We start from the raw sequence: 25,844 nt of genomic DNA, 5'->3' as shown, positions 1-25,844 counted from the left end.
GGAATTTTTTTCTAAAATTGTAGAATAATCGAGTAGGATCGTTGGATAGTTGGAGATGGATAAATATATTGGTATTAATATTTTTAAACCTTTTCTCCATTTTTGTGATGAACGAGTGGATGGAATTTTTTTCTAAAATTGTAGAATAATCGAGTAGGATCGTTGGATAGTTGGAGATGGATAAATATATTGGTATTAATATTTTTAAACCTTTTCTCCATTTTTGTGATGAACGAGTGGATGAAATCTTTTTCTAGAATTTAATGCGTCATAAGGAATTAACGCTTGAACCACCGACATATTTCGTTTTACATATCAAGAAAAGTATAAATGACATTGGTGTTAACAAAACGAGCAATTAAAAAGGATAAAGCTTCGAAAGTTTCGCAACGAAACACGAGAGGAAGACTAAATTACGATTCAGTGTAACGCGTTTACGCATAAACGCGTAAATATTTAGATGTGCACGGTGATTGTTCCTCATATTTCAACTCTGATAATTAGAAATTTCACGAATGTTCGTGCAATGTGCACGCGATGGCACACAGAAGCGTGTGAAATTCTCGCGAGTCGAAAGGACGTTGCAGAATTTATCAAGATACGCGGAAGCAGTGACACGAATTCTACTCAAACCGTGACTATCTTAATCATCATGTGTATGAACGCAGAGCAGTTAATCGCTCGTTTACTGGATTTCATTTATTAAACTTGCTATAATTTCACAGAGTGAAAAAAAATTACCTTGTCATTGGATAGTAATATTTGTGAACAAAAGACGTACACACATATATAAAAACAATATATATATATTCAAGTTATACATATGGAGTTTAGTAAACTCCACTGAAAGTGGATTATTAATTATTCTGTGATGGATTGTTAAATATAGGAAAGATTATTGATTATTAACGTTCAACTATGAAAATGATATTAAATATACATAACTATAATATTGTTTTCACAGTTGAATGTTCACCAAAGATAATTGATAATCTTTTCTAGAGTTAATAGTCTGTCAAACAAAATAGTTAGTCATCTTTCTACTGTGCTCTAGTGTGTTCGTTTCACAGAATGAAAATTATATTGTCGTTGGATGGTGATATTTATGAATAAAAGAACGTATGTATGTTGACTCAGGGTTGTTCCTTTTACAGTTGAACGTTCACCAAAGATCACTCGGAGCGGCGGGTCTCGAAATTTGCGGAGCTGGTGGAAGTGTTCCTCAAGGACAACCGAGCAGCGCAGGTTCCGTCGGTTCGGCACCCAGTCCAGCGTCGCCAAGGCCAACTCCTCAACCACGACCACCCGTTGCATCCACCACTTCGCAACCCTCGAGAACGTTAGACGACGACAGATCGACGGACGGTGAGCTGAAAGCATTCGTGATGTCAATATTTTCATTCTTCAACTAGTTAGTTCAATTCGACTACGACTTTCTGTTGATGATCCACTTGGAGGCATGATTCTGAACAATTTCCCCCTTGTATATATATAATTCACGAACGATCCTAGTTTCGAAATTATAGTATTCTATCTATAGTAAGAGTTATTGTCGATTTTTTGATTACTACATTGTGTTGCTATCGTTTGGCAGTTCTTTGGATCGTATTTTAGTAATATAGTAAGAGTTATTGTCGATTTTTTGATTACTACATTGTGTTGCTATCGTTTGGCAGTTCTTTGGGTCGTATTTTACAGATTAGATTTGGATTGTATTTATTCATCCAAATCTACTGATGCAATTAACGACTTGCGCTGGCCAACTGGTTGCGCGGACCATAACGAGCGACTGAACCAGTAATTTGTCGCTTTCTTCTTTCTTTGAACTCGTCGGTATGATATCACTGGAAATTATTGAAAAGTAATAAACCTTTATCATTTGTTTTGCCTCGGTTACATTTAAATATACTTAAGACTGAGAAAAATGTTGCAATTTAGGGCGAGAAATTCTCGACGTTCGTGGTACGTCATTCCAGCGCAACAGGTTAACGCAATGATTTTTGTGAACGTTCTGTGAACAAACTAGGACCGTCTGTGTATTATATATAAAACAACAACATATTGAAAAATTACCGAGCTTGCTTCACGCTGGATTTTACCCCAATATATTAATTTCTTAGAGAAACCAAAAAAAAAAAAAACAAAAAAAACAAAAAAGATACTCCGATACTCGCGATTCAGTTGGTATAGACTATAGCAGTAATTAATATCGCTTAATCCTGGCAAATTTGCCCTACCTAACTGGCTTATAGCCGTAGGTACTGGCACTGCAGCGGAGGATTCAGACGATGGCGAGAGCATAGCGCAGTACGTCAGCACAAATTGCGTGGTCTTCACTCATTACCGAGGGGACGCTGCGTCCGAGGTGGAGGAGCACTTTCAAAGGGCATTGGCGCACGACAAACCGAAGGGTGAGTTGCTGTACCGAACTGGTTACATCGCTGAAACGTATAAAGTTTGAAAGAATACGAATTGTCTGTATAAACCTGTGTGAAACATACGATGCGAGATAAAATAAACGATCATCGATTGGCGATAAATTAAAAAAGGAAAAGAGAGAGAGAGAGAGAGAGAGAAGAAAGGAAAAAAAGGAGGCGGTGGACGACGTTCGAACGGAGTTACTTGAAAACCGGTAAGAATAAACACGTTTCGAGTTCCAATTACGATCTCGTTTCGACGCTTCGACGTCATCGAGACACGCGTGAGCCCGAAGATCGGAGGACGCGAGCAACCGTGGAGCGGGACTAATGCATCAAAGGGCGGTGATTTAAACGGATGGCGAGCGGACGCAAACGCGGTCCCAGCGGAGACCGATAATAAAGTGCGCCATTAGGCCGCGACAACGCTAACAAGCCTCGTAACAATTGTACCGTCGTCGCACTCGGGGACTTAAAGCCCTTGCTGTCGGCCCGTGCAAGGAGACGAAGAAGAAGGAGAAGAGCGGAGAGTTCCCTCCTCGGTCCACGGAAAGAGGAGAGAGCAAAAACCAGCCGCCAGATTGAAAACGAAGCGGCAGATTTGTTGAATTTAACTTAACGTTGACTATTGACTTCGAGAGATGGAAAAATCGTAGGATGGAAAACTTGGGGAGAACGAAAGTTCAGAAACGTCGTGACGATGATCGGAGATAGTGTGCTTCGTTTCGACAATTTATTCTCGAAGAAGCGAAAAAACGTTCGGGCGTAAGGGCGTAGTGAAATGATCATGGCCAGAAGAAACAGCCGCGAGAATGCGCGCACTGGAAATAAAGGATATACGGCGTGCGTATATCGAGAGAAGCATGAAGAAAAAGGACATTCATATGGCCCCGAAATGGAGCGGTGGGCGAGCAGGACGAAGGGCCCGAAAGCTGGCGAAAGAAAGAGCGCCGGCTAACGAGAAAGGCGACCGCGCAGGGGGTTGCCCCGGTGGAAGTCGGTTTGGCAAGCGATCGGCGTAGCAGCCCGTCTATATCGGTATCGTTTAAGGCCGCATTTATCTCGCGGCAGCGCTGACGATCGGTTCACTAGCCTGCTTAGAATTCAAGACAACACGACCTAATTGTTATGTGCGGTGCGCCTCTCTCCCTCTTTTGTCTCGCTTTCTCTCGTTGCGTCCCTCCCTCCCCCCACGTGACTCGCTCGTTTCGTTTCGTTTCGTTTCGTTTCGTTTCGTTTCGTTTCGTTTCGTTTCGTTTCATTTCGTTTCGTTTCGTTCCATCGAGAGCACGGAGTAGGAAAGGTAAATTAAGAGCTTCTCTCTCCGGCCTCTGCGACACGAGACGCACGGTGACTCAGGAAGAGCGCGAGCGTAGCTCAGGGGTGAAGAAGGAGCGGAAAAGGTGGAGGAAGGGGTTCGAAGGGGGACGAGGAACGACGAAGAGACAGAGCGCCGGAGAAGACAGTTTTAGCCGCGGTATGCCGGCTTAAACGTACGTACAAGGAGCGAACGTCTCTCGCGTACGCGATGGGACAGCGCGTGTGTGCTCGCGGAGAACAAAGACACCCCCTCCGCAGCGAGTGAAAGGCGACCGATAAGAAGGGTTGCGAATTGTTTGGGCGTGTTGCGGCGCGTGTTTGCGGCGAGCTGCAAGAGAGATGATCCCCGGCATCGTCGCCGCGTTACGCGGTCTTATTAAATTGAATAGTTACGCCTTTGGATTATGCCGGGCGATTTCGTTCTTCCGTTGTTCACGCTTCGCGCATTATTATGCGCATGCGTCTCGCGAGCAAATCTTTAATCAACTGTTTGCACTCGATTGTCCCTTCTGAAGCGGTCAGACTATTCCTTACATCTAGCCAACAGCTAAAATAACAATATATTTGCATGTTAAAAATATTATAATGTATTTGCTGATAATTATAATGAACGTATATATTTGTATCATTGCGGTGTATAATAGTATAATATTCGAACAGACTGGAGTGAAAGCTACAGTAACGACGTGAGAAGAAGAAAAGAATTTCAGAAAATAAGAAATTTCTGAAGATGGTCAATTGACGTTCAATAATTCATATAAACTAGACTTCCTACTGTTTCTTGCGAAAGTTTAAAAAATGGTGGAGGATATTAGTTTCCAGATTGAATCAGGGATACCTCTGTTGGAAATAATGTCTCTGTTTTTTTTTTTTTTTCAAATTTATAAACATTTCCATCTAGTGGCAATAATTCAAAAAAGAAAAGAAATAATTTAAATAGAATAAAATTTTGTACAGTATCAAGAAACGACGTTACTAGCAAATCCTTACGTACCTACTTAATGATTGCTTTAAATTTAAATGACATCACATGTTGGACAGATACAATCAATAAAATTTTATATTATTATTATTATTATTTATATTTTATATTATTATTATTATAATTTTATTATTATTATTTATATTTTATATTATTATTATTATAATTTTATTATTATTATTTATGTTTTATATTATTATTATTATTATTTATGTTTTATATTATTATTATTATTATTATTATCATCATACATTTATAATCAATAAAATGTTAAATACCATTTATAATAACGATAATCATCTCCAACACTACGTCATTTTATTCGAAGCGAGTGCTTCGTGAATAAATTGCTGGTAGAAGAAAACCCTTCGTCGAGGGCGAAGGGTTAAACGCCAAAGACCGGATCGGACGATGCACGAAATCGCAATTCCGGCCGAAAGGGGGATCGGTGACGTGTTACGCTATCCGAAGAGCCGCGGTTTCTTGCGAGCCGAGGAAATTGCATCTAGCAAGGGTTTTGCTTGGCTACCAGTCGGTGCCAGGAGCGGCTGGCGCGCCACGTTTAAGGGGATAGGAGCTCGAACGATACGACTAGCCGATAAAACTACGTTTTGCCCTCGAATGCTCGCCGATACGGGCGCATACGCGACGCGACCGTGATTATCCTGCCTTCTTGCGGGCACCGCCTTCGTAAGGATCCTACTAAGCGCGGCAACTCTTTCGCTTTCATTGCGTAGCGTTCGAGAGAGGCGAGTTCAGTTAATCTTTTAAGGGCTTATTACAACTCGGCCGGTTGAAAAACGTGCGCGAGGCAAGCTTCATCGATGGTATGTTTATGGAAGTTAATCATCGCGATACAAGTGGAACTCTCTGTCAACTTTTTAAAATATCTACCAATACTGTCGTCGTGCATAAAGGGGCCTAACTGGTGTCTGTGTTTTGTATGTATACGCGTAGAATACGCATGCAAGTGGAACAATCGCGTCATACTCAGACACAGCGAGTACGTGATGAATTCTTCGTTTTACATTTACGAAATTAACTGTTCGTACGAATTAATTTGTACGAATATAAATTGTTTGGTACGCGGTGCAACTCCCGTATCATACGAGATGTATATTACAATTGTAAATTTATGAAAACGAAATGCAAGCCAAGCTGAAATTAATTTAATTTACCTTTATTAGGTTCAAACAGAAGTGTTCGTTACGGGATAAATTTTCGAAAACAGAATACGAGCTGTAACGTCTAATTTATCTCTTTGACCCCTTGCGCTGGCAACTGATTCGCGGACCATAACGAATGACCAAACCGTGTACAATAATAATTCGTCGCTTTCTTTTTCAACTCTGTGGCTGGAATAATGTCACTGGATAGAAATTACCAGAAGAAGTGATAAATTTATTGTTTATTCTGCTGCGTTATACTTAAAATACACTTAAAACTGAGTAAATGTTGCAATTTTGAAGCAAAAAAAAGTTCTCGACGCGCGTCATTCCAGCGCAAGAGGATTAGATAAAATGTTTCTAAACGAATGGTCGAGAAACATGTCGATATGTTACATTTACGCGAATTTTTCGTTTTAATAAATCTCGTTACATTAGCAGACGTAAAATATGAATCCGTAAGGATCTTCTCGAGTATTGAAATAGTCGGTGCAACGCGCGCGAAAGGGTGAGGAAGGAGGAGAGGGAGAAACAGACAGATTCTAGGTTTCTCAGCGAGCTGAAAGTGGCTGTCGCCGTCGCTGAAACTGAAAAATCGCCACGCGTTTATCAGCGCCGCATACTTCCGTTCAAAGGGTTAATTCGGAATAACGTCCGCTGACGTGGGGGGAATCGGGCTGGCTTATCGCGCGGCGTTCGCCGCTCGGCTCTGATGAGAATACGACACGGTCGAGGGGGAGGGGAACCCGGCGGTAACCCGTTGAGTTGAGTTCGGGAAATTGAGCGCGTCGTTCCAGTCGGTGGCGTCAAATTAACGCCCGGTTCGCCAGCCACCGCGGCGCAACACAGACGCAATTACTTGACATGGCCCTTACACGACGCCGCGTGGCCTCTTCAAAGAGGCTGCCGGCGAGATTAGCCGCGATACCGATCCTCCGCTCCGCGCCCCGCGCTTTTTCACCGCTCTTCTGAACGCAGGCTCGCAGGCCTCGCCGATCGGACGAACGAAAATTGCCGTGTAATCTGTGACACGATGCGCGTAATTTAAGGACGGTGTCGCAATTGAGAAACGTCCCGGCCAGTCCGGTGGACATTTTTGGATTTTCGATCGTTTTGGTCCAGCGGTTTCCAACTTGTAAAATAATATTGGAAAACAGAAAGAAAAAGAAAAAGAAGTTGAGATGGAGACACAAAAACAAATATAATTATAGAGTTTTGATTTACAAAAGAGAGATTTCGAGGGATGGATGGCGGCTTACGAGAAAAGACTAATCAAAAGATACCGTTGATTTGGTCGATTGTTAATTAAGCGAGGAGATCGCTGCGAACGTTTGATGAAATTGTTACAATAATCGAGATCTGTGATCGATAGACATATATGGAAAATAATGGCACGTGCTGTTTATACAGTCCGATTCGCGATGCCATTTCCTTTCGTTTTTAAACTCGTGTCATCATTTCCGGTAAACTTCCGAGCGACACAATCGTCAAATTAACGAGAAATTAAACCGTCGTATACAACGAATGGATCAGAACGTCCAGTGGCTTTTCGCAACTTTATGAAACGAACCTTCCATCAAATCTATTACGCTCCACTTCATTCTCCATTCAGGAGAACGATTCCCAAAAAAACAAAAAAAAAAAAACAAAAGAGGGAAATATCTCTCTCAATCGATAAATTTCAATGCAACTGCGAACAACACGAAAATCCGAAATCGTGGCGAGTCGATGGTGTCGTAACTGGGGGGCAAAATCGAAAATAGACGGGCAAACGCGCCGTTAGTTCGTTTCGCGAACGCTCGATCGGTGTTTTGGCCACGTGCACGGTGGCCTAAACCCGTGGCATAAACCCTTTGGCCGCACGAGCGCCCGTGCAATCGGAATAACGAGGCATCCGGTCGCACCGCCACATCAATCAGCCGGTGGGTTACGTTTTGACGAATCGCGGCAGCGCGACGCGCGACGTCTTTATAGAGGCAAGCACCTTCTGGCGCGGCGCCAGCGCCACGCGTCGACGCGCGAAACCCATCCACCCCCTCCTCCACCTCCTCGTCCAACGCCGTGTCAGCCGATTATTTTCCGCGGCCCTCCGCAAATGAAAGGGCCGCGCCGCCCCGAAGATTTATCGGCTACATTTGTATCGGGCTATCGCGCGGTCCCGCGGACCGACCATCGACGTCGAGCTGCTCGCTCAACTCGGTTGAAAGTGAATCATTACCGGCGAGCTCGTCGCCGAAATGAATGAACCTTCGCGAAAAATTAACGACCATCGTCCGTTGACTCCGTGAAATCCGTGAATTTCCGCGGACTTTGATTTCGACGTTGGAACGACATTCGAGGAGAATCGAGATTCACGTTCGAAATTTTCGGTTTCGGCGTGAATTGCGCGTGAATTTATCGAATTGAGGACTCGTTAACCCGGGGGATGGGAGGGTGAAATTTATTGGTAGGGTCGTAGATTGTCACGCGTTGATACAGAGTTCTCCGGGGAGATGGATGGTGAATAGCGAGCTCGAATAGATAATACCCGCGAAAGTATGCGTGTACGTACACCGGTATCGATGTAATTTGAATATCTAACGAAGCAATATACCCGACGACGGGGGAATAATAATTCGAATGGCAAGAGGTCTCGAGGGTTCTCAACCTTCTTAGCGCACATTAACGCTAATCGATCATTGTGTCGATGTTACAAAGTTGAGAAAACAAAGACTCTCCACGACTCTCCGCTCGAGCAACAGACTCGCGAGGAGATTCGCAAAATTCGGCCGTGGCCAGCGAATGTTCAAACGGTCCGGAACGATACTGTAACCCGATTGGGTATCGGGTCGTCTCGGTAACAACTGACCCGCGACACTTTCGGCATAAAGAAGCCCGGCGGAGGCTGCATTGTTTCCCACGCGTGGAATGTCGAGATCGGGGGAGTTGGCAGCCGGCGCGAAACGCGTAAAATATAGTTTCTCGTGTGTGTCTCTCGAAAAGAGAGAGAGAGAGAGAGAGGGAGCAGGTATCAAGGAAGATTGACTAACTATCGCGTTAAATATTGCGATTTGCTTATACAGGGGAGATGCGAGATAGCGGGAACGGAAACCGGCCTTCGAGCGTTGGGCGTCCTTCGTCCTCCCCCCTCCCCCTCCCCCTCCCACCTCTCAGCGTCCTTCGTCGTTCCTCCAACCCCCGGATCGGTTCGCTCTTCTTGCTGGCTCCTTCCTCCCGCTGCCTTTACCTCTTCTTTTCCCCTCTGCCATCGCCGCCCCTCCTCTCCGCTCCTCCGGCTTGCTGTCCACTCTCTGGCCGACTGTCCTTTATTTATTAACGCAATTAAAGAAACAGAGTGTCGAGCGTCCACGGACGGCTTTCTACCGGTGCCGATGCCGCGCTCGGCCGTGCAGGGGAACAGCCGGGATTCGATTTCTACGCGAATCTGCCACTCTGCCGAGGCCGCGGAAAGGGTTGACCATGAGTGCGCCTGTATGTACGGACGTTTCGAATCTTCAGAGAGTGACTGGTGTTAATATTCGGACACTCGAATCAATTTGTGAAAAGGATGATCGTGCAATGATCGATCCGAGTTCATTTCAACACGGGCACTCTTGCGTGGAGTCGCACTCATTTTTGAAATAGGGTTTTTATGTTGTTTGAAAGAAAAAACAATTGGAAAGTAATTCAGAGTGCAGAGGGTTGAAGTTCGAAGCCTCTGCTTCCAAGGTGCATCATTCAAAATATTCTGATTTTTCTTCGCTTAACGGGGGGGTGGGTGAAGATACTTTTCTTCTTGAAAATGCTATCAATTCCGTCATAGCACGTAAAGATATTGAGAAAGTTTTTTTCAAAAAAAGGATTGAAGCTTCATCTTTACGACAACCACCAGAGTCTTGATATACGATTTTCTTTTCGTCATTTTATTCAACTTTCGAGCTGATTTACAAAATTCTAGTAATTTTAATACTTTCTTCGTTATTGCACTTTCGCATGATATTCAAAGTTTAATCAATTTAATCAAGAGTAAGTCCTGAGAAGTTGTTGTAAAAGTTGATTTAGTCATTCATGTTAGTCTACGACCATCTATAACAGTTTCATAATTATATAACCGTGATAATTTATAACAGTTTTCTCGAGAAGAAAAGTATCTTTTAATAAGTTAAAAGATCGAAGTAAATTTCCTGTTCCATTTCCATCTTCTATCATATTTTAAAATTACTTTACAATCTTGGAAGATATCATTTTCTCCAAATTTGTTAGCTTCGTTATACATATATATAAATCAAATTTTATAATAAATATTTAAAACATTATAGTAATAATTTAAAATTAGTAAAATTATTTATAATTAAAGTAATGAGAATGAATTTATTAAAAAAATAATAAGTAAAATATAATTTGTACCATTTGTATCAGGGTTAATTAATTTATTTTAATTATTTAACTATCTCGAAAATAAATGATCTAAATATATATAAATATATTATTATTATTTGTTAAATAAAAAAGAAATAAATATATATTTAGAAATTAAACGTTTATCGTATTTATTGATACGACGATAACGTTGATAACGATTGTTAACTCGTTAATTATCACGCGTGTACGTACATATGTTAATTACGTGTCACCTATTAAAGACAAACGGCTGCACACGGAGAACTGCGTGTCGATCGATACACACCGGTGGATTGTGCAACGGACAAATGAATAATTCATGCTTCGCTGTTTTATCAAACAGCCTTAGTCGCTTTTTGCACAGTCCTGCATCCCTGTCGATCCATAAACAGCAAACTTCATAATTAACGCGTTGCCCGAGCAAATGAAGATAAACGCAACGACCTACTATTGACAAACACTTTCTCGCACGCCAAGTTTCTTTGCAGCTTAACAACGAGAGAAGAGAAACGCAGCTGGATCAGAGGCGAAAAGCTCGAACAAAATAATTATTAAAAAAGAGAAAAAAGAAATAAATGAAACAACAGAAGAATAACACGCTAATAACCGTGAAGTGGCAGTGATTGTCGGGGGACGAAGATTTCGTTTCTTTCTTCTTTTCTTTTCATAAATTAGCCGACACCATATTTTCCATCGGACGGCAGACCGGCGATCGAAGACGAGATCGAGGAAGAAGAAGAGGAGGAATTAGAAATATAAATCGTCGGCTGGCACGACCTCCGTTGATTCAACCTTCGAATATGTGTTTGGATTGGCCGAAAGAGCTTCGAGAGAAAGAGAGACAGAGAGAGAGAGAGGGAGAGAAAAAGGAATCCCGGGACCAAGGACCCGGAGGAGACTCGCGGGAGGATACACGACAAGCTTCTGGCTTTGGAGTGGTCGCTTGTAAAACAACCGAGCGGTACCTTTCTGTCGCGCGGCTCGATCCCGTGGGATCCGACTACCCGTTTATCGTGAGCCCTCGAAAGAATCGCGTGCTGGCCCCGTGGGAAACGATACAAATATTTTAATAAACATTCCTGCCTAACCGGGACGGGCCTAGCTTTCGAATGAAAATTATTGCGTCGAATTCGCCCAGGTTGATTCGTCCAGCATCCGGGACAATCGATCGTAGATCGATCATAGATAACGTGCAGCCTTTCTCGGATGGAGAAACTTCGAAGAACTTTGCTGTCTGCTGTGATGTTTAGAGATCACACGTTCGTTGGAATTATTCGAATGTTACGTTTGCTATTGTTAACACTGCCGTGTCAAATAAAAAAAAAAAAAAAACGGGTTGAATCGATTTGTGTTTTGAAGTCTCAAATCAAGTCTTTATTTTCCAACGCAGTCACATTTGTCAGACCAATCGACACGTTTTGATCAGACACGTTTTTTTTTTAATTGGCGCGGCAAAATTCTTCTCCAAGATTTTTTTCTCGATTAAAAATATTTTTAACTTTATGTAACATTATGTTTGCTCCAACCTGCTTTGTCGTTGTATGATAATTTTCTCAAGCAAGAACGAAGACGCGCCGGTTGCGTCAGTAGAATCGGACGCTCAGAGTCAGACAACCGAGACAACCAAGTAGATACAACGATAGCATAAGTATTCAAAGTTTGGTGTTTGAAGTTTTAGATGATTAAATCGAAAGCACTACGTGGCGGTGTGTCAATCGATTACAAAATTCAAAATTAATAAAACTAATTCAATCAATTGGCATCTTTTCAAATTGAACAGTTACATTTCAATTAAATAAGATTTGTCGAAGTTGGATCGTTGTTCTTCGAATGCGAACGAAATTATGCTATTTTGATTGAAAACATTGCACTGGTAATTTTCATTTCATACTTGTGATAGATAAGGGATTACTAAAAGCATTCTGTTTTGTTGTAGAAAATATCTCTCCCATGTTCATGAGGAACTTCCCCCCTTCCTTCTGGAAGAGCCAGCATCCTGGTGAGGTCTACGAGTGTCCAACGGATCCATGGCATCCGCATTATCCACAGTATCACCACAGGTGAGCGTTCCATGCATTCCTCGCGTTGTCCTTAAAATATATTTCTACGTTAGAGGAAAATCTGTCGTAATCCCAGGTGTTTCTCAAGCCTTTTAAACTCTCGCATAATTCACCGTGACGAACAATTCACGAGTCTCCGGCCAGTTCCTTGGGCTTTATTTGCTAAATTCATCTTTCCCAAAAAGAAATAAGGGATATAAGCATTGAGATATACTTGAGTCGAACGATCGAGAATAACTGTCACATTTCAATCTGATGAAATATCAACCGACGTTGGATTTTACGTAACCATTCGCATTTTTCTCGTCTACTTTCTACTATCTAATTTAATGTACTCTATTGTCTAATTCAATCTAGTCTACTATCATCGTGAAATTCCGTACTATCTATCGTTTAACATATTGTTGACTGGCAATTTTACACAGATATCTCGTGTCACTGGCTATTATACTTTGCAGTTGAGTGAAACAATCTAAATGAATCTCAATATAATTTATTTATACAGAATGAATTTAAATAAAACTTTGTGTGTATCTTGTACATATTATATTTTATACGTGTAATATATTTTAGTAATATCTTTCGGTGTGACAAACTGTATATAGCAGTAATTTTTGCACAGGTTTTGCAAATATATCTGATTTCGTTGCGACTTCCTTTCGAAGAGCATACTCTTTTATACCAGTGACTATTCTTTTCTAAAACGTAGTCTTTTAATTGTCCTAAAGATGAGTCAACGTTACAATTGAAACTTTTGTAACACTAAAAACCTAAATGTCAATAAAAGTAATTTTTTTTCATAATAAAGCGAAAGATATCACAATATCCTGTGTCAAAAATTAAAATAGCCAATGCCAACCGGTCAACAATGCGTTAACATTCCCGAAGTTACTAAAATTAATGTTGCAACAATATCAGCTCAATTAACCTCTTGCGCTGGAATTTTTTGTTCCGAAATTGTAATACTTTCTCAGTTTTAAGTATATTTAGGTAAAACAAAATAGACAGAACATATAATAAATTTATTACTTCACAATAATTTCGATCCAGCGATATCGTATACCGACGAGTTCAGAAAGAAAGCGACGAATTATACGGTGTTGGTCACTCGTTATGGTCCGCAATCGGTTGCCAGCGCAAGTGGTTAAAAACCGCCGTAAAATTTCTTCTCCGTCTCGCGCTTCATCAATTTCATAACACGAAATACAGAACATTGCAATCGCTGATTGGACGAGTGAGGATCTGGTCGTTCGAGAGTGACGTGCTCTACTTCAAATTCGCGCGGGCGGCGCGATACCAGCCGCGGCGATTAATCGACAAAATGGTCGCGAGCGTCGTTCGTTCAATTAACGAACGCATTCCGAAAATTCGCTCATTACGCGACAGATTGCCGGGATAAACCTTCGGGAACGAATATCGAGAAACGAAGAGGTGTCAGAGGCGAGGAGGCCTCTCTCTCTCTCTCTCTCTCTGTCTGAGTTGAAAAAGCGACGAGAAAAAAAAAGTGGGAGAAAAATCACGAGAAATCGAGGGAAAGAGACGGGAGCCGGGGGTAGATTAAACGAGCGTAGAAAAAAGCGACACGGTGGCGAGGATAAAGAACGAGATAGATAGATAAAGAGAGAGAGAGAGAGAGAGAGAGAGAGAGAGAGAGAAAGAACAGTGGCGTGGAGGAAACGAGACGTGAAAAATACAGAAAACCGTCGGGAGCAGGTACCCCTGGCCTCGAGAGATCTTTAGCGCTGATCTCGCGTCGGCCGCCGTATAAATTACCAGTCTGTCACCGTTCTTGAGAGGTGGCACGATATCGAGGATTCTTTCTCTCCTTCCCTCTCGTGCCACCCTTTTTTCTCTTCCTTTTTCGTTCTTCTCCAACCGTCCCTCATTTTCATCGGTTCCTCTTCGCGCTTAGAGATTATTTTCAATCTCGCTCGTCGCGTCGTAACACATTGTTACTGTCGCTATTGCTGTTACGTACGAGATCCGCGTGGAACAGGTTGATCTTTACGATGCGTTTCTTTCAGGGCTGTGCACGAGTATCACCATCATAATATGGCGACCGTGACGAGTTACGGCGGGCTGCTGTTGGGTGGTGCGCGAGGACTTGGCCACCATGCGGCGCACCACGCGCACTCCGCGGCCTCCTACAAGGACTGGCCGTCGGCCACGCCGTCGCAGTCGTTCGTCGACGCTTCCTCCGCACCCTCTTACCCGCACGGCTATTACGCACCCCTCTCTGGTGAGTAGACTCTCACGAATCTCATTCACGTGCCTTCCATCAGTCGATACTTGCACCGCCGAATCCATATCTCGTGGGACGTTCGACGTAGAACGGCACACTTGAACGATCGTAGACATATGAGAATGTACATCGAGATCTTTCTGTGAGCGCGAAAAATGGAAGAGAACTTCCCACGAAATAGAAATCACACGAAATACCACGGGGTAGGTCGAGATCACTCGATTAGAATGGGAATTCAGATTAATTGTAACATGTAGATTGTAAATTTGCGTCCTTTTCTGAGTAAAATTTCTTTTCTTGAAAGAGGAACTAGATAGAAATGTCACTGCATTTTATTTTATACTCTTTCATACATCAAACGTGTAAGATCTAGAGTCTAGTAACAAAATTTATTTTCAAATTTTCTGACAAAAACCGTGAATGTCCGTCCACCGACGAAACACCACAGGATAGATCAAGATTACTTGATCAATATAAGAATTCAGATTAATTGTAACATGTAGACTGCAAATTTGCGTCTTTTTATGAGTAAAATTTCTTTTCTTGAAAGAGGAACTAGATAGAAATGTCACTGCATTTTATTTTATACACTTTCGTACATCAAACGCGTAAGATCTAGAGTCTAGTAACAAGCCAATTTACCAGTAACAAAAATTTATTTTAAAATTTCCCGTGAATGTCCGTCCACCGACGAAATACCACAGGATAGATCAAGATTACTTGATTAATATAAGAATTCAGATTAATTGTAATATGTAGACTGCAAATTTACGTCTTTTTCTGAGTAAAATTTCTTTTCTTGAAAGAGAAACTAGATAGGAATATCACTGCATTTTATTTTATACTCTTTCGTACATCAAACGCGTAAGATCTAGAGTCTAGTAACAAAAATCTATTTTCAAATTTTCTGACAAAAACCGTGAATGTCCGTCCACCGACGAAACACCACGGGATAGATCAAGATTACTTGATTAATATAAGAATTCAGATTAATTGTAATATGTAGACTGCAAATTTACGTCTTTTTCTGAGTAAAATTTCTTTTCTTGAAAGAGAAACTAGATAGGAATGTCACTGCATTTTATTTTATACACTTTCGTACATCAAACGCGTAAAATCTAGAGTCTAGTAACAAGCCAATTTACCAGTAACAAAAATTTATTTTCAAATTTCCCGACAAGAACCGTGAATGTCGGTCCACTATGTCGGACCTCTAAAATTTTCCTCTCGCGTAGCCGGCAACGTGAAAAGTTTCCCATGTCCCCCCGGGTTTTCCAGCGTCCACTATTCTCCCTCTCTTATATATAATCAGATAGTCGGACTGCGAGAATGAAAACGGCTTGGCCGTTTTTGCCACGTTTGGCCGGATACAGTCGAAAACAGCCGGAGCGAAATGTTTTACGGCTGTGCGGTGGCTTTTTGTCGTCGGCGGTGGATGATTTCGGTGGGAGAACAACGAAGAAAGCACGAGAGAGAGAGAGAGAGAGAGAGAGAGAGAGAGAGAGCGTGGCAACGTGGCTATATCGTCCCCCATTAAGCTCTTATTAATTGCGAGCATCTGAGGGGCCGACCGACCTTTCTTGCGCGCTACCTGCGCGCCATTCTGCCTCCGATCTCTCTTGGCCGGCCGCCGCCGCCGCAACCACGCCGCTGCTGCACCTCTCTCGGTCTCACAACTTTGATGTCCGCTCCGATCCTCCTCCAACGAGATTTATCATGTAAATCGCGGGTAAAAAGCCCCGCTGGTCCTCCCCTGTGTCGCTACAGGCCCACCAGTCACCGGGGCCCTCTCCTCTTCTTCCTCTTCTTTTTTCTCTTCCGTGTTTTCGGCACTGTCCACTGATCCCGCCGGATCCTGTAGCCCCGTGGATCGATTGGTTCGCTCGCCCAGGGGTGAAGAAACTGCGCCTCGCAGTCCGGCAGAGCGTTGCAGAGCCTGTGTGTTATGGGACCGTTGGTGATCGCAGGAATTTAGCGTTAGCGTGGGAAAGGAATATCTGGACGGTGATGAGAGTGGTAAATGGAGTTGGAGATTTTTTTTCTCTCTCTCTCTTTCAGTTAGGAAAGAATAAACGGAAAATTGTAACGCTGCGGAGTTGGAATAATAATGTGTCTGTAGGGACCGTTTCTTCTTGCTTCGTTGAAGAGTAGCGAAGATAACTGGAAAATTCTCGACAGTTGCACGGAAGGTATAAAAATTAAATTCCTTTCATTCGACGGGAGATGCTCCTTTAAGCACCGGTAGAAAATTGTTTCGAATTTTCCTCGTGACTCCATCACCCGGGATGGTCGAGATCGTCGACGTGCGTCGTAAATCGATTTCCCGCGATTTATCCGGGTGTGGGGAAATTCAGGAATCGTCGGCAAGTCGGAAGGCAAATGCAGCGTGCAGCGAGGCTGCAGCGCGCGGGGTGCAGTTGCAACACAACCGTGAAAGCACCACGCCCATCGTGATTGCGGAGACCACTCCCATCTGTCTGCACGTCGTTGCAACCAGCAACACGCCTTCCGTTTCACCACGGCAGCCAGTCACGCGATTTCACGTAACACGTCCGTAACTTTTGATGCAACGTTCCGGCCACGCTCCGAGAATTTCCGCGAGCCTCTTCGTCCCGAGCTTTATTTTTATCGCGCGACGTGACTCTCCTTTCGGGGGATGCGATCGGGTAGCTGCCAAGGGTGTCGTTGGCGACGGTACTCTTCCGAAATGGAAGCTTCCGCTCTTCTTCTTTCGTCCTCTTTCGGCTCTTATTTCGTTCTCGTCGTTTCATCGTTGGGCGTTCGAAGCATTTCACACGTGACGTTTGGTACGAAATTGATAGTGAGTGACTACGACTGTCAGTGTCATTTATCGTTCGATCGGAAATAGTGTTGTTCTTGATAATAACTTCGTTAGTGTTATTCCTTTTTTTTTTTTTTTTTTTTTGGTAAATTTTTGCAGATGATTCGGACTAGATTAGGTTTCCAACTGATTTTTCTTTTCTAGGGCAAATCTATATTCACAATCAGTTGCAAAGAATTTTTCTAGAACGATGAAACTTTACAACATTCAGCTGTTCTTTGGTTAAAGTGAATATTTCGTATTTTGTATAATGTCAAAAAATATCGTTCGATCGGAAATAATGTTGTTTTTAATTACTTATTTAGTTATTGTAACTCTTTCATAATTTTTTATTAAGTTTCTGTAAAAGATACAGATTAGGTTAGATTTCCAATTGATTTTTTTTTTCTAGAGCAAATCTATACTCCATTTCAAAAAGTTTTCCTAGAACGTGCCTAGTGATGATGGAACTCTTCAACATTCAGCTATTCTTAGATTAAAGTGAATGTTATCGTAAAAAAGAAAAACATTGCGATTATTAGATTAAAAAGTTTGTCGATGCAAAAGAAAATAAATGAATATCGCGCATAAAAATTGTTTTGTAAAGTAAGTATAGGGATGTTTTAAAACGTGTAGGAAATGGTAAGGGGTCGTAGCAAGAGGGAGGAAGCGGTGTGCCATGGTCAGGTTTCATGTATGGTGAATTCAAGCGACGAAAATCGATACTAGAGCTTCACTTTAGCATTCTCATCCCTCTCGTTGTCACGGATTCGATACGCCATGAGCGTCAACCCTCTTTCGGTAGCCATTTTGGCCATTTCCGACTTGACAATTATTAAAGAAACCTGACTTTTCCAATTCATTACTTTCGAATCGAGCCGAACTACCGTGTTATTCTCGAAATTGTTTTCCCATCCTTTATTTAACAAGAATTGTCAAGATAGTAGGTATCTTTCCCTCATTTTTCATAATTACACGATCGTAGTTTTTTCATTTAATAAACAAAAGGAGTAACAGACAATTGCATCGAAGTCAAGAAACATCTCTGTATTTTTAAACAATAATATTTACAACTTTTTCAAAGAAACGACTATTATCTATAATTGTTAAAATTTTTTCGTTCGAACTGTCGTACATTTCAAATCCTCGCAACGTTTTCCAACAATTTCGACCTCCATGACGGAGAATCAACAACTTTTTCAGAAGACAGCTATTATCTAAACTTGTTAAAATTATTTCGTTCCAGCTATCGTACCTTTAAAATTCTCGCAACGTTTTCCAACAACTTTCAACAACTCCGCGACGGAGAGTTAGTATACAACCCCCGTGAACGTCGCGGGAGATTTCGTCGACGCTGAGAACTGAGAGGAATTTCTCGCGGAAGTATCTGCGCCGCGAAAAATTTTAGCGTGTATCGAGGCATCACTGGAACGAAACTGAGTGGCTGAGATTTAGGGCCAATTTAGGAAACTATACTTACATTCGCACGCGCGCGGCTCGCCGTACGGGGGCAGATTGAGAGTTGGTTCGCGGATCGGACCGACCAAACGAGTTTTCAAGAATTTACTCGCCGGAATGCTGGCAACGCTCACTATTCTAACTGGCGTGTGCTACCATGAGGTAGCCCTGTGCACGCTTCCAAGTAGCCGCGACCTCGTCGTCAAACATCGATTCTCGAAATTAATGAATAAATAAGGAAGGACTTGCTCCGCTTTCCGTCCCGAGTGAACATTATCGATTCCATCGTCGATCGGACAGATCGCTCTGAAAAACCACGTCTCTTTCAGATTTTCGAGGATTTTGTCGAAACGGAGGAAAAGAAGAAAATGTAAATTCACAGAGTCTCGGGTAATTGCGTGGTCGAGGGACACGTAGGTTTTTAATTGTAATTTGTTTTTTAATTGATTTGATTTCTTCGATTCTTAATTTAGTATCGAGGCACGAATAAATCCGCAATACGTGTGAAATATTATTAGACAAATTTTAACTGCATTTATTGAACGCTAAGGCTATCGATAATCAAAACTATTTTGATGATTAAATAACTTTTCAAAGATTAAACTACAAAACTTCAGTAAAATTCAAGTGTAAAGAATAAGGGCAGAGAGCACAAACTTTTATTTTATGGACAATTAGTCAGATCTCTAGAAACGTTTTAGAAATTAAACTATGAAACTTCAATGTTCAAAATTCAAGTGTAAAGAATAAGGGCAAAGAGCACAAACTTTTATTTTACGAGCAATTAGTCAGATCTCTAGAAACGTTTTAGAAATTAAACTATGAAACTTCAATGTTCAAAATTCAAGTGTAAAGAATAAGGGCAAAGAGCACAAACTTTTATTTTACGAGCAATTAGTCAGATCTCTAGAAACGTTTTAGAAATTAAACTATGAAACTTCAATGTTCAAAATTCAAGTGTAAAGAATAAGGGCAAAGAGCACAAACTTTTATTTTACGAACAATTAGTCAGATCTCTAGAAACGTTTTAAAAATTAAACTATAAAACTTCGGTAAAATCTGTCAGTAAAATTCAAGCGCAAAGAATAAAGGACGAAAAGTGCAAACTTTTATTTTATCGTACGAAAAATTAGTCAAATCTGTAGTATTCGCGAAAAATTAAATTAAAATTGGTCGTTTCGATCATATTGGATCACATTGCGCTGGCAACCGATTGCGAACCATAACGAGCGACCAAATACAATATTAATTCGTCGCTTTCCTTTTGAAACTGGATAGAAATCACCGAGAAGTAATAAATTTATTATTTGTTTTGCCTGGAGTATATCTAAATATACTTAAAATCGAGGAAATATCGCAATTTTGGGGCAAAAAGAATTCTTGACGTGCGTGCGCAAGAGCAAACACACACTAACGTACGAAAATTCGAAAAACGAATGAACAAACACACGCGTCGACTTTCGTACTTTTAAATCCACTCGTGGCGAGTTTCTCCGAGCAACCTTCCGTCTCGCGGGTGTGAGAGGGTAATTTCGAAGTAAGAGCACGAGCCTCGAGAGCCGCGGCAACCAACCCGGCGACCCAAGCCGGCGTCTTCGAAATCTCAAGTACCGCCATTAGAACGCCGGTTGCCACCCCGATTAGGCCGTGCCGCTGGCTGCCTGGTAATTATATAATTGCGTAAAATTAACTCGGCCGCAGCATAAATTGGCTGCCGTTTAAGCGCGATTAAGAGAAATAAATCGCAATTACCGTGTGACGTCCGACGACGCCGGACAACTGTAGATGGTCATGGCGCACCGCCGCTGACGTTACTGTCGGCGGTTTTATCCCTCACCCCCTTCCCCTCCTCTCGCCCTGCCTTTCCCGTTGGACGCGCGTATGTCTATCACTTCTGCGAAATCGTTGATTCAACTGCAGCCACCGACAGTCACTGCTGCAATCGACGGATGGAGCCTTCGATGATACACGACGATGATTCATGGCACTCTCCTTCCTCGACGTTTCCCTTGTTTTCTTACTTGTTTTTATCTTTCATTTCTTGGATTTTCTTTTTTTTTTCTTCTTCTTTTTTTTTTTTTAGAACGACGTGCAATATTTCACGATCAAGGATTATTTTTATTCATAATTTTGGAATTATTGANTTTTTTTTTTTCTTTTTTTTTTTTTTTTTTTTTTTTTTTTTTTTTTTTTTTTCTTTTTTTTTTTTTTTTTTTTTTTTATCTTTCTTTCGGAGAGAATTGGCTTTGTGAGAATCGCGGCGAAGAGAGATCGTTCGGATAAAAGTTGAGCGGAAGTTGCGATTTAAAGGTGGTACAAAAATGGCATTGCTGGGATAATGGCGCGATTGTACGTTTTCCATTTTTCCCACGGGGCAGGGAGAGGAGGATTCGCAGAATCGATCAGCGATTCAGAGGAAGAGAAATCTGGTGCACTGGGAAGATTGGAGCACTTCCTGCACGCGATACTTCGCCCTAGAAAAGATTTATCACCGACCTGTGAAATTAAACAGAAGTACGCGTGAGAAGTGTTTCTTTCTTTCTTTTTTTTTTTTTTCTTTTGATCGAACGATCAGACAACTCGATATCGCAAGGGAATAATTACAAAGAGATGGAACCTTGAAACGTTGAAAGAAATTTGACAAAAGAAGAATGTTCAAAAAGTCGGCGTTTAATATAAAAAATCGTAACAAAGTTTTCTCTCGCTTTGGTGACCGTGTCGCTCGTATCAGAATGAGCGCGCTTCGACGAAAAATTACGGCGAGAGGAGGAGAAAGTTGAAAAGTTGGGAAAGAAATCGCGAAACCGCGACGAGATGGAAGGGGGGCAACATTCATGAGACGTTGGAACTGGATCCGGGGATGTTAATTTAATGCGGTTCACGTACTTTTATCTTCGCGGAGTGAGCATTAATCTTCGCCGGTGGTCGCGAACAGAGACGAATTTACGAGGTAGATTCGTTATCAGTCGGGTTCTCCGGAAGAGCGACGGGCTGCTATCGCGAGATCTATTGCTTCCGAACACGCAGCGGCATCGTCGCGACGACGTCGCGGACTTTAACCCACGATTAGACCCGCTTAAATCAAATCGCGAATTTCACCCCACGAATGCCGGAATCGAATTCCACGCACGTTGTATTCGCGGACGGACAGATCGTCTTGATGTATGCTCGGGCAATACGTATCACCGCGTAACGTTGTGAATCATACTCGTCGGTTGCGTGAAATTTATTAACCCCCTCTGGTGAATATTAACGTTGTACGTACGTTAACGTGTTGTAAAAATATTATAAATATGTCCTAATCTTTTCTCATTGAAAATTTTTTCTTTCAATAATTCAGCTTCTAAAACTCGTTGAAACGTTTTTATGTAGAATCACAATGTTATTAGATTTTAGAAGAAAAGGATTCTAGTAGGATTGGAGTGCGATCTATTTCACAGATCTTGGCGTATCATTAAAAAGAACGTTTCAGAAAAATTATAATAATAATAAAGTAAGGTAAAAATACAGATAAAATATAAAATATGATATTTATTTGATAGCAATGTTAGTGATGAAGCAACGGACAATTAGCTGAGGCAAAGGACACACATTGACAACCATTTTTTTAACAACTCTCACGACTCCGATCGACTCTTCTTTCTCCAGAAAAAGAAAAAAACGTCACCCGCCAACTTTTATACTTTTCTTCTTTCACGCATTTCTCCGCACTACAGGTCATCTGTTATAATTAAACGCGACTATTACAAAAATATAATATCTACGTGTAACTTCCGATACTAGAAACGATTCAAAGTTTAGTACGAAAAGTGATCTCGTCTGTATCGATCGACTTGGACGATGAATCGAGAACCACAGTGTTATCAAGGAGCCACCAAATTCGGGGGTTGAGAAACCCTTCGCTCGAGCATCCTTCGACGTCTCCGCCTCGCCTCATCGTTTCTTCGAACGTGCGGGGAAACGAACGACACGAGAGTGACCCAAGAATCACGCAGTAGGTTAAACGAGCGGGCAATGTCGAGGGTGTCGGGGGCGGCGGAGCGTGGGTCAAGCGGTCTCGCGCGGGGGAAAACAAAGAAAAGGGCCGGCGCTGGCGCGGCGACGCGCGGCGCTCTCAATATTTCCAGGAGAATTAATTCAGGGAATCTTCGCCATAAATTCTGGTCCGTGTGGGACATTCTCTCCGGAGAGAGAGAATATTCTGGATCGGCGCGTCGTCGTCGCCGCTGCAGCCGGGCCTTTCTGGCACGCGCCTCGAAAATGGCGTCGGCCCGGTGACGTCACGTATATAACACACGCTCGTGCACCGCGCTTGCAACACACTCTCACACACACAATACACACGCATACATACACACATCGGAGAGAGCAAAAGGGGAAGAGAATGGAAAAGAGGGACACCAGGGTAGCCGGGGACGGCTAGCGAGCCTCGATTGGTCAGCCGGCCGGATGGAGGGAGTGGTCGAAAGCTGCCGGTTTATATCGATCTCTCGAAGTCGGCTCGTTCGCGGACCGAGAGACACTCCGGTGAACCGGAGCTACCTCCGGCGCGGCGAACGCCGCCGCGTCCTCTTCGTCCTTTAACCCCTGGCCGAGACCTCCGCCAGTTAGCAACTTTGCCAGCTCGCTACGCGACCGGTTACCGTTTCCAAAGCTTTTCTTTTTTCTTCTTCTCCTTCTTCTTCTTCGTTTGCTTGTTTCGAAATTGCATATATGTATTCCGAAAGCGTCGCAAGATGAGTTGGAAGAACGTTAGAAGGCGTCGTAAGGTGAATTTCAAGAGTTCTGTAAATTTGAGTTTTAGCTAGAATCTGTTCTTCTTAGGTGGAAGTTTTGAAATAGTTTTCTGCTCTTTCGAGGACCACGTGTCTCGAAGATTTTAATAATCATGAAATTTTCCTTTTCTGTTGTTTTATTAGTTGTTTTGAGGAAAGAGAAGTTACGTATGTATTTCAAAAGTGTCACAGAACGATTTAATCTTGAGTTAGAAGAACGTCGTAAGGTGAATTTTAAGAACTGTAAATTTGAGATTTAGCTAGAATCTGTTCTTCTTAGTTGGAAATTTTGAAATAGTTTTCTGCTCTTTCGAGGACCACGCGCCTCGAAGATTTTGATAATCACGAAATTTTCCTTTTCTGTTATTTTATTAGTTGTTTTGAGGAAAGAGAAATTACGTATGTATTTCAAAAGCGTCACAGAACGATTTAATCTTGAGTTAGAAAAGCGTCGTAAGGTGAATAATAAGAAATTTTCAAAACTGTAAATTTGAGATTTAGCTAGAATCTGCTCTTCTTAGTTGGAAGCTTCGAAATAGTTTTCGAGGACCATATGACCGATCGTGTCTCGAAGATTTTGATAATCACGAAATTTTCCTTTTCTATTATTTTATTAGTTGTTTCGAGGAAAGACAAATTACACATATATTTCAAAAGTGTCACAGAACGATTCAATCTTCTGTTAGAAGAAAGTGTCACATATTTAAATTTCAAAGATTTCGATCGGAGAATTGTAAATTTGAGAGATTTTAGCTAGGATCTTAGTTTGCGCTAAACGCTTCCTAAACAGTTTCTCGTTCTTTCTGCAAACTAAATTGAGATACGTAATGATATCCGGTCCAAATTTCAAAATATTCTGACTTCTAGAGATTATCTATATATTACTCCCTCGATAGTCAACTGAATTATAAATTCTTTATCGAACTATTTCATTCTTTGCCAATGTTTCGTCAAACTCTAATTTTTCGTAACACGTCGTTTCTCACACGCGATGGTTAGAATTCCCATAAAGGGTTAGGGGGAACGTTGGAGGTACAGAGATTTAGAAGCTTAATTTCCAATTAATACTGGCTCATCGATGCATACGAGTTTCCAGACGGGGGTGAATCAAAGTAGGGGCTCTCCTTTACCACGAGTATATTGGATTTTAGGCTACGAGGGGTTGACCCCCATTGATAAGGGTCATCTCGATGCTTTCGATACGTATTCTCCCTCCATTCTCCCATCGGTGGCAAGGATCCCAGCGCGCGAGGGTCGGCTCTTCGCTTTTTAAAGCGGGGGTGTTCGATTTAATTTAATCCAAATGCCCAACTCTCTCGTCTTTTGACGTTGAACTTGCCACCCGAGGTTAAGGGTGAACGAGAACGGGAGCCAATCGTTATTGAAGAAGTAATTTCGAAAAATGATCCTGCGTTTCGTGCACAAACGTTTCAATTCGCTTTACGATGCGAATCTGATCTGATGTTGTCAGAGAGCAATTAATTATTGATATCGGTCGTGTAATTTTTTAATTCTGCACAAGTTCAGACGTTATTATTTGTAGAGTAGAACGTGCATTAATAAAGTTTGTTGAGAAATTCATTTGTATAATGTAGCGAAGAATTTAAATCAACGACATCTATGTTCATTAAATCGTTCCGTCGAGATGTGTATTTAATATAAACAATAGAATATTTGAAAATAGCTATTAATTTTATTACCACCATGGAAATGTTTACTGACACTTATATATATATTGTAGCCATAGTAGAAATTATTCATTCGTTATTTAACTTTCATTCGTAGAAATTATTCGTTATTTAACTTTCATTTAATCTTCGTTATTTGATATTTATTATTAGATGATAATTATATATATTGTTATATTGATAATATTTTTATATAAACTACTAAAATTAATTACGGAGTTATTATTTATTTGTAGTATTGTGATATTAATTTAATATCATAATCACTACAATAATGATGTGAGCGTCGCCATCTATTATTATGGAGAGGAATGAGCGTTTGTGGCTGTCGTGATCGATGATCTTTTGTTTTAACAGATGAATAACGTATGTGTAACATGGACGGATGCACCACGTGTTTCTTCGTGTTTCTTGACGAACATATAAATAATACAATTGCTAATATATTGTCTGTAGTTTAACATAAATATATTTCGTGAATAATACTTATTTATTCTTCAAAGTTAAATGTATTATTACAAACTTGTAAGGCGCG

The 25,844-nt window shown here is 41.5% G+C and overlaps 1 protein-coding gene across 1 annotated transcript in view; it reads left to right on the top strand.

Annotated features, from left to right (window-relative positions):
- The first annotated feature begins 1,071 nt into the window (after window positions 1–1,071).
- Window positions 1,072–25,844, top strand: part of LOC122527314 (protein vestigial) — a 32,286-nt gene continuing 7,513 nt past the window's right edge. Inside the window, exons 1-5 of the mRNA XM_043651379.1 lie at window positions 1,072–1,096; window positions 1,138–1,365; window positions 2,253–2,411; window positions 12,202–12,325; window positions 14,350–14,564. Of these exons, the coding sequence (XP_043507314.1) occupies window positions 1,072–1,096; window positions 1,138–1,365; window positions 2,253–2,411; window positions 12,202–12,325; window positions 14,350–14,564 (751 nt within the window). The remainder of the gene's footprint in view (window positions 1,097–1,137; window positions 1,366–2,252; window positions 2,412–12,201; window positions 12,326–14,349; window positions 14,565–25,844) is intronic.

Source organism: Frieseomelitta varia, unplaced genomic scaffold (genome assembly GCF_011392965.1).
Source record: "Frieseomelitta varia isolate USP_RPSP 00005682 unplaced genomic scaffold, Fvar_1.2 scaffold_215, whole genome shotgun sequence".
Classification (NCBI taxonomy): domain Eukaryota; kingdom Metazoa; phylum Arthropoda; class Insecta; order Hymenoptera; family Apidae; genus Frieseomelitta; species Frieseomelitta varia.
Note: the sequence above shows the minus strand (reverse complement) of the source record. Positions and strands in the feature narration are given on the sequence as shown.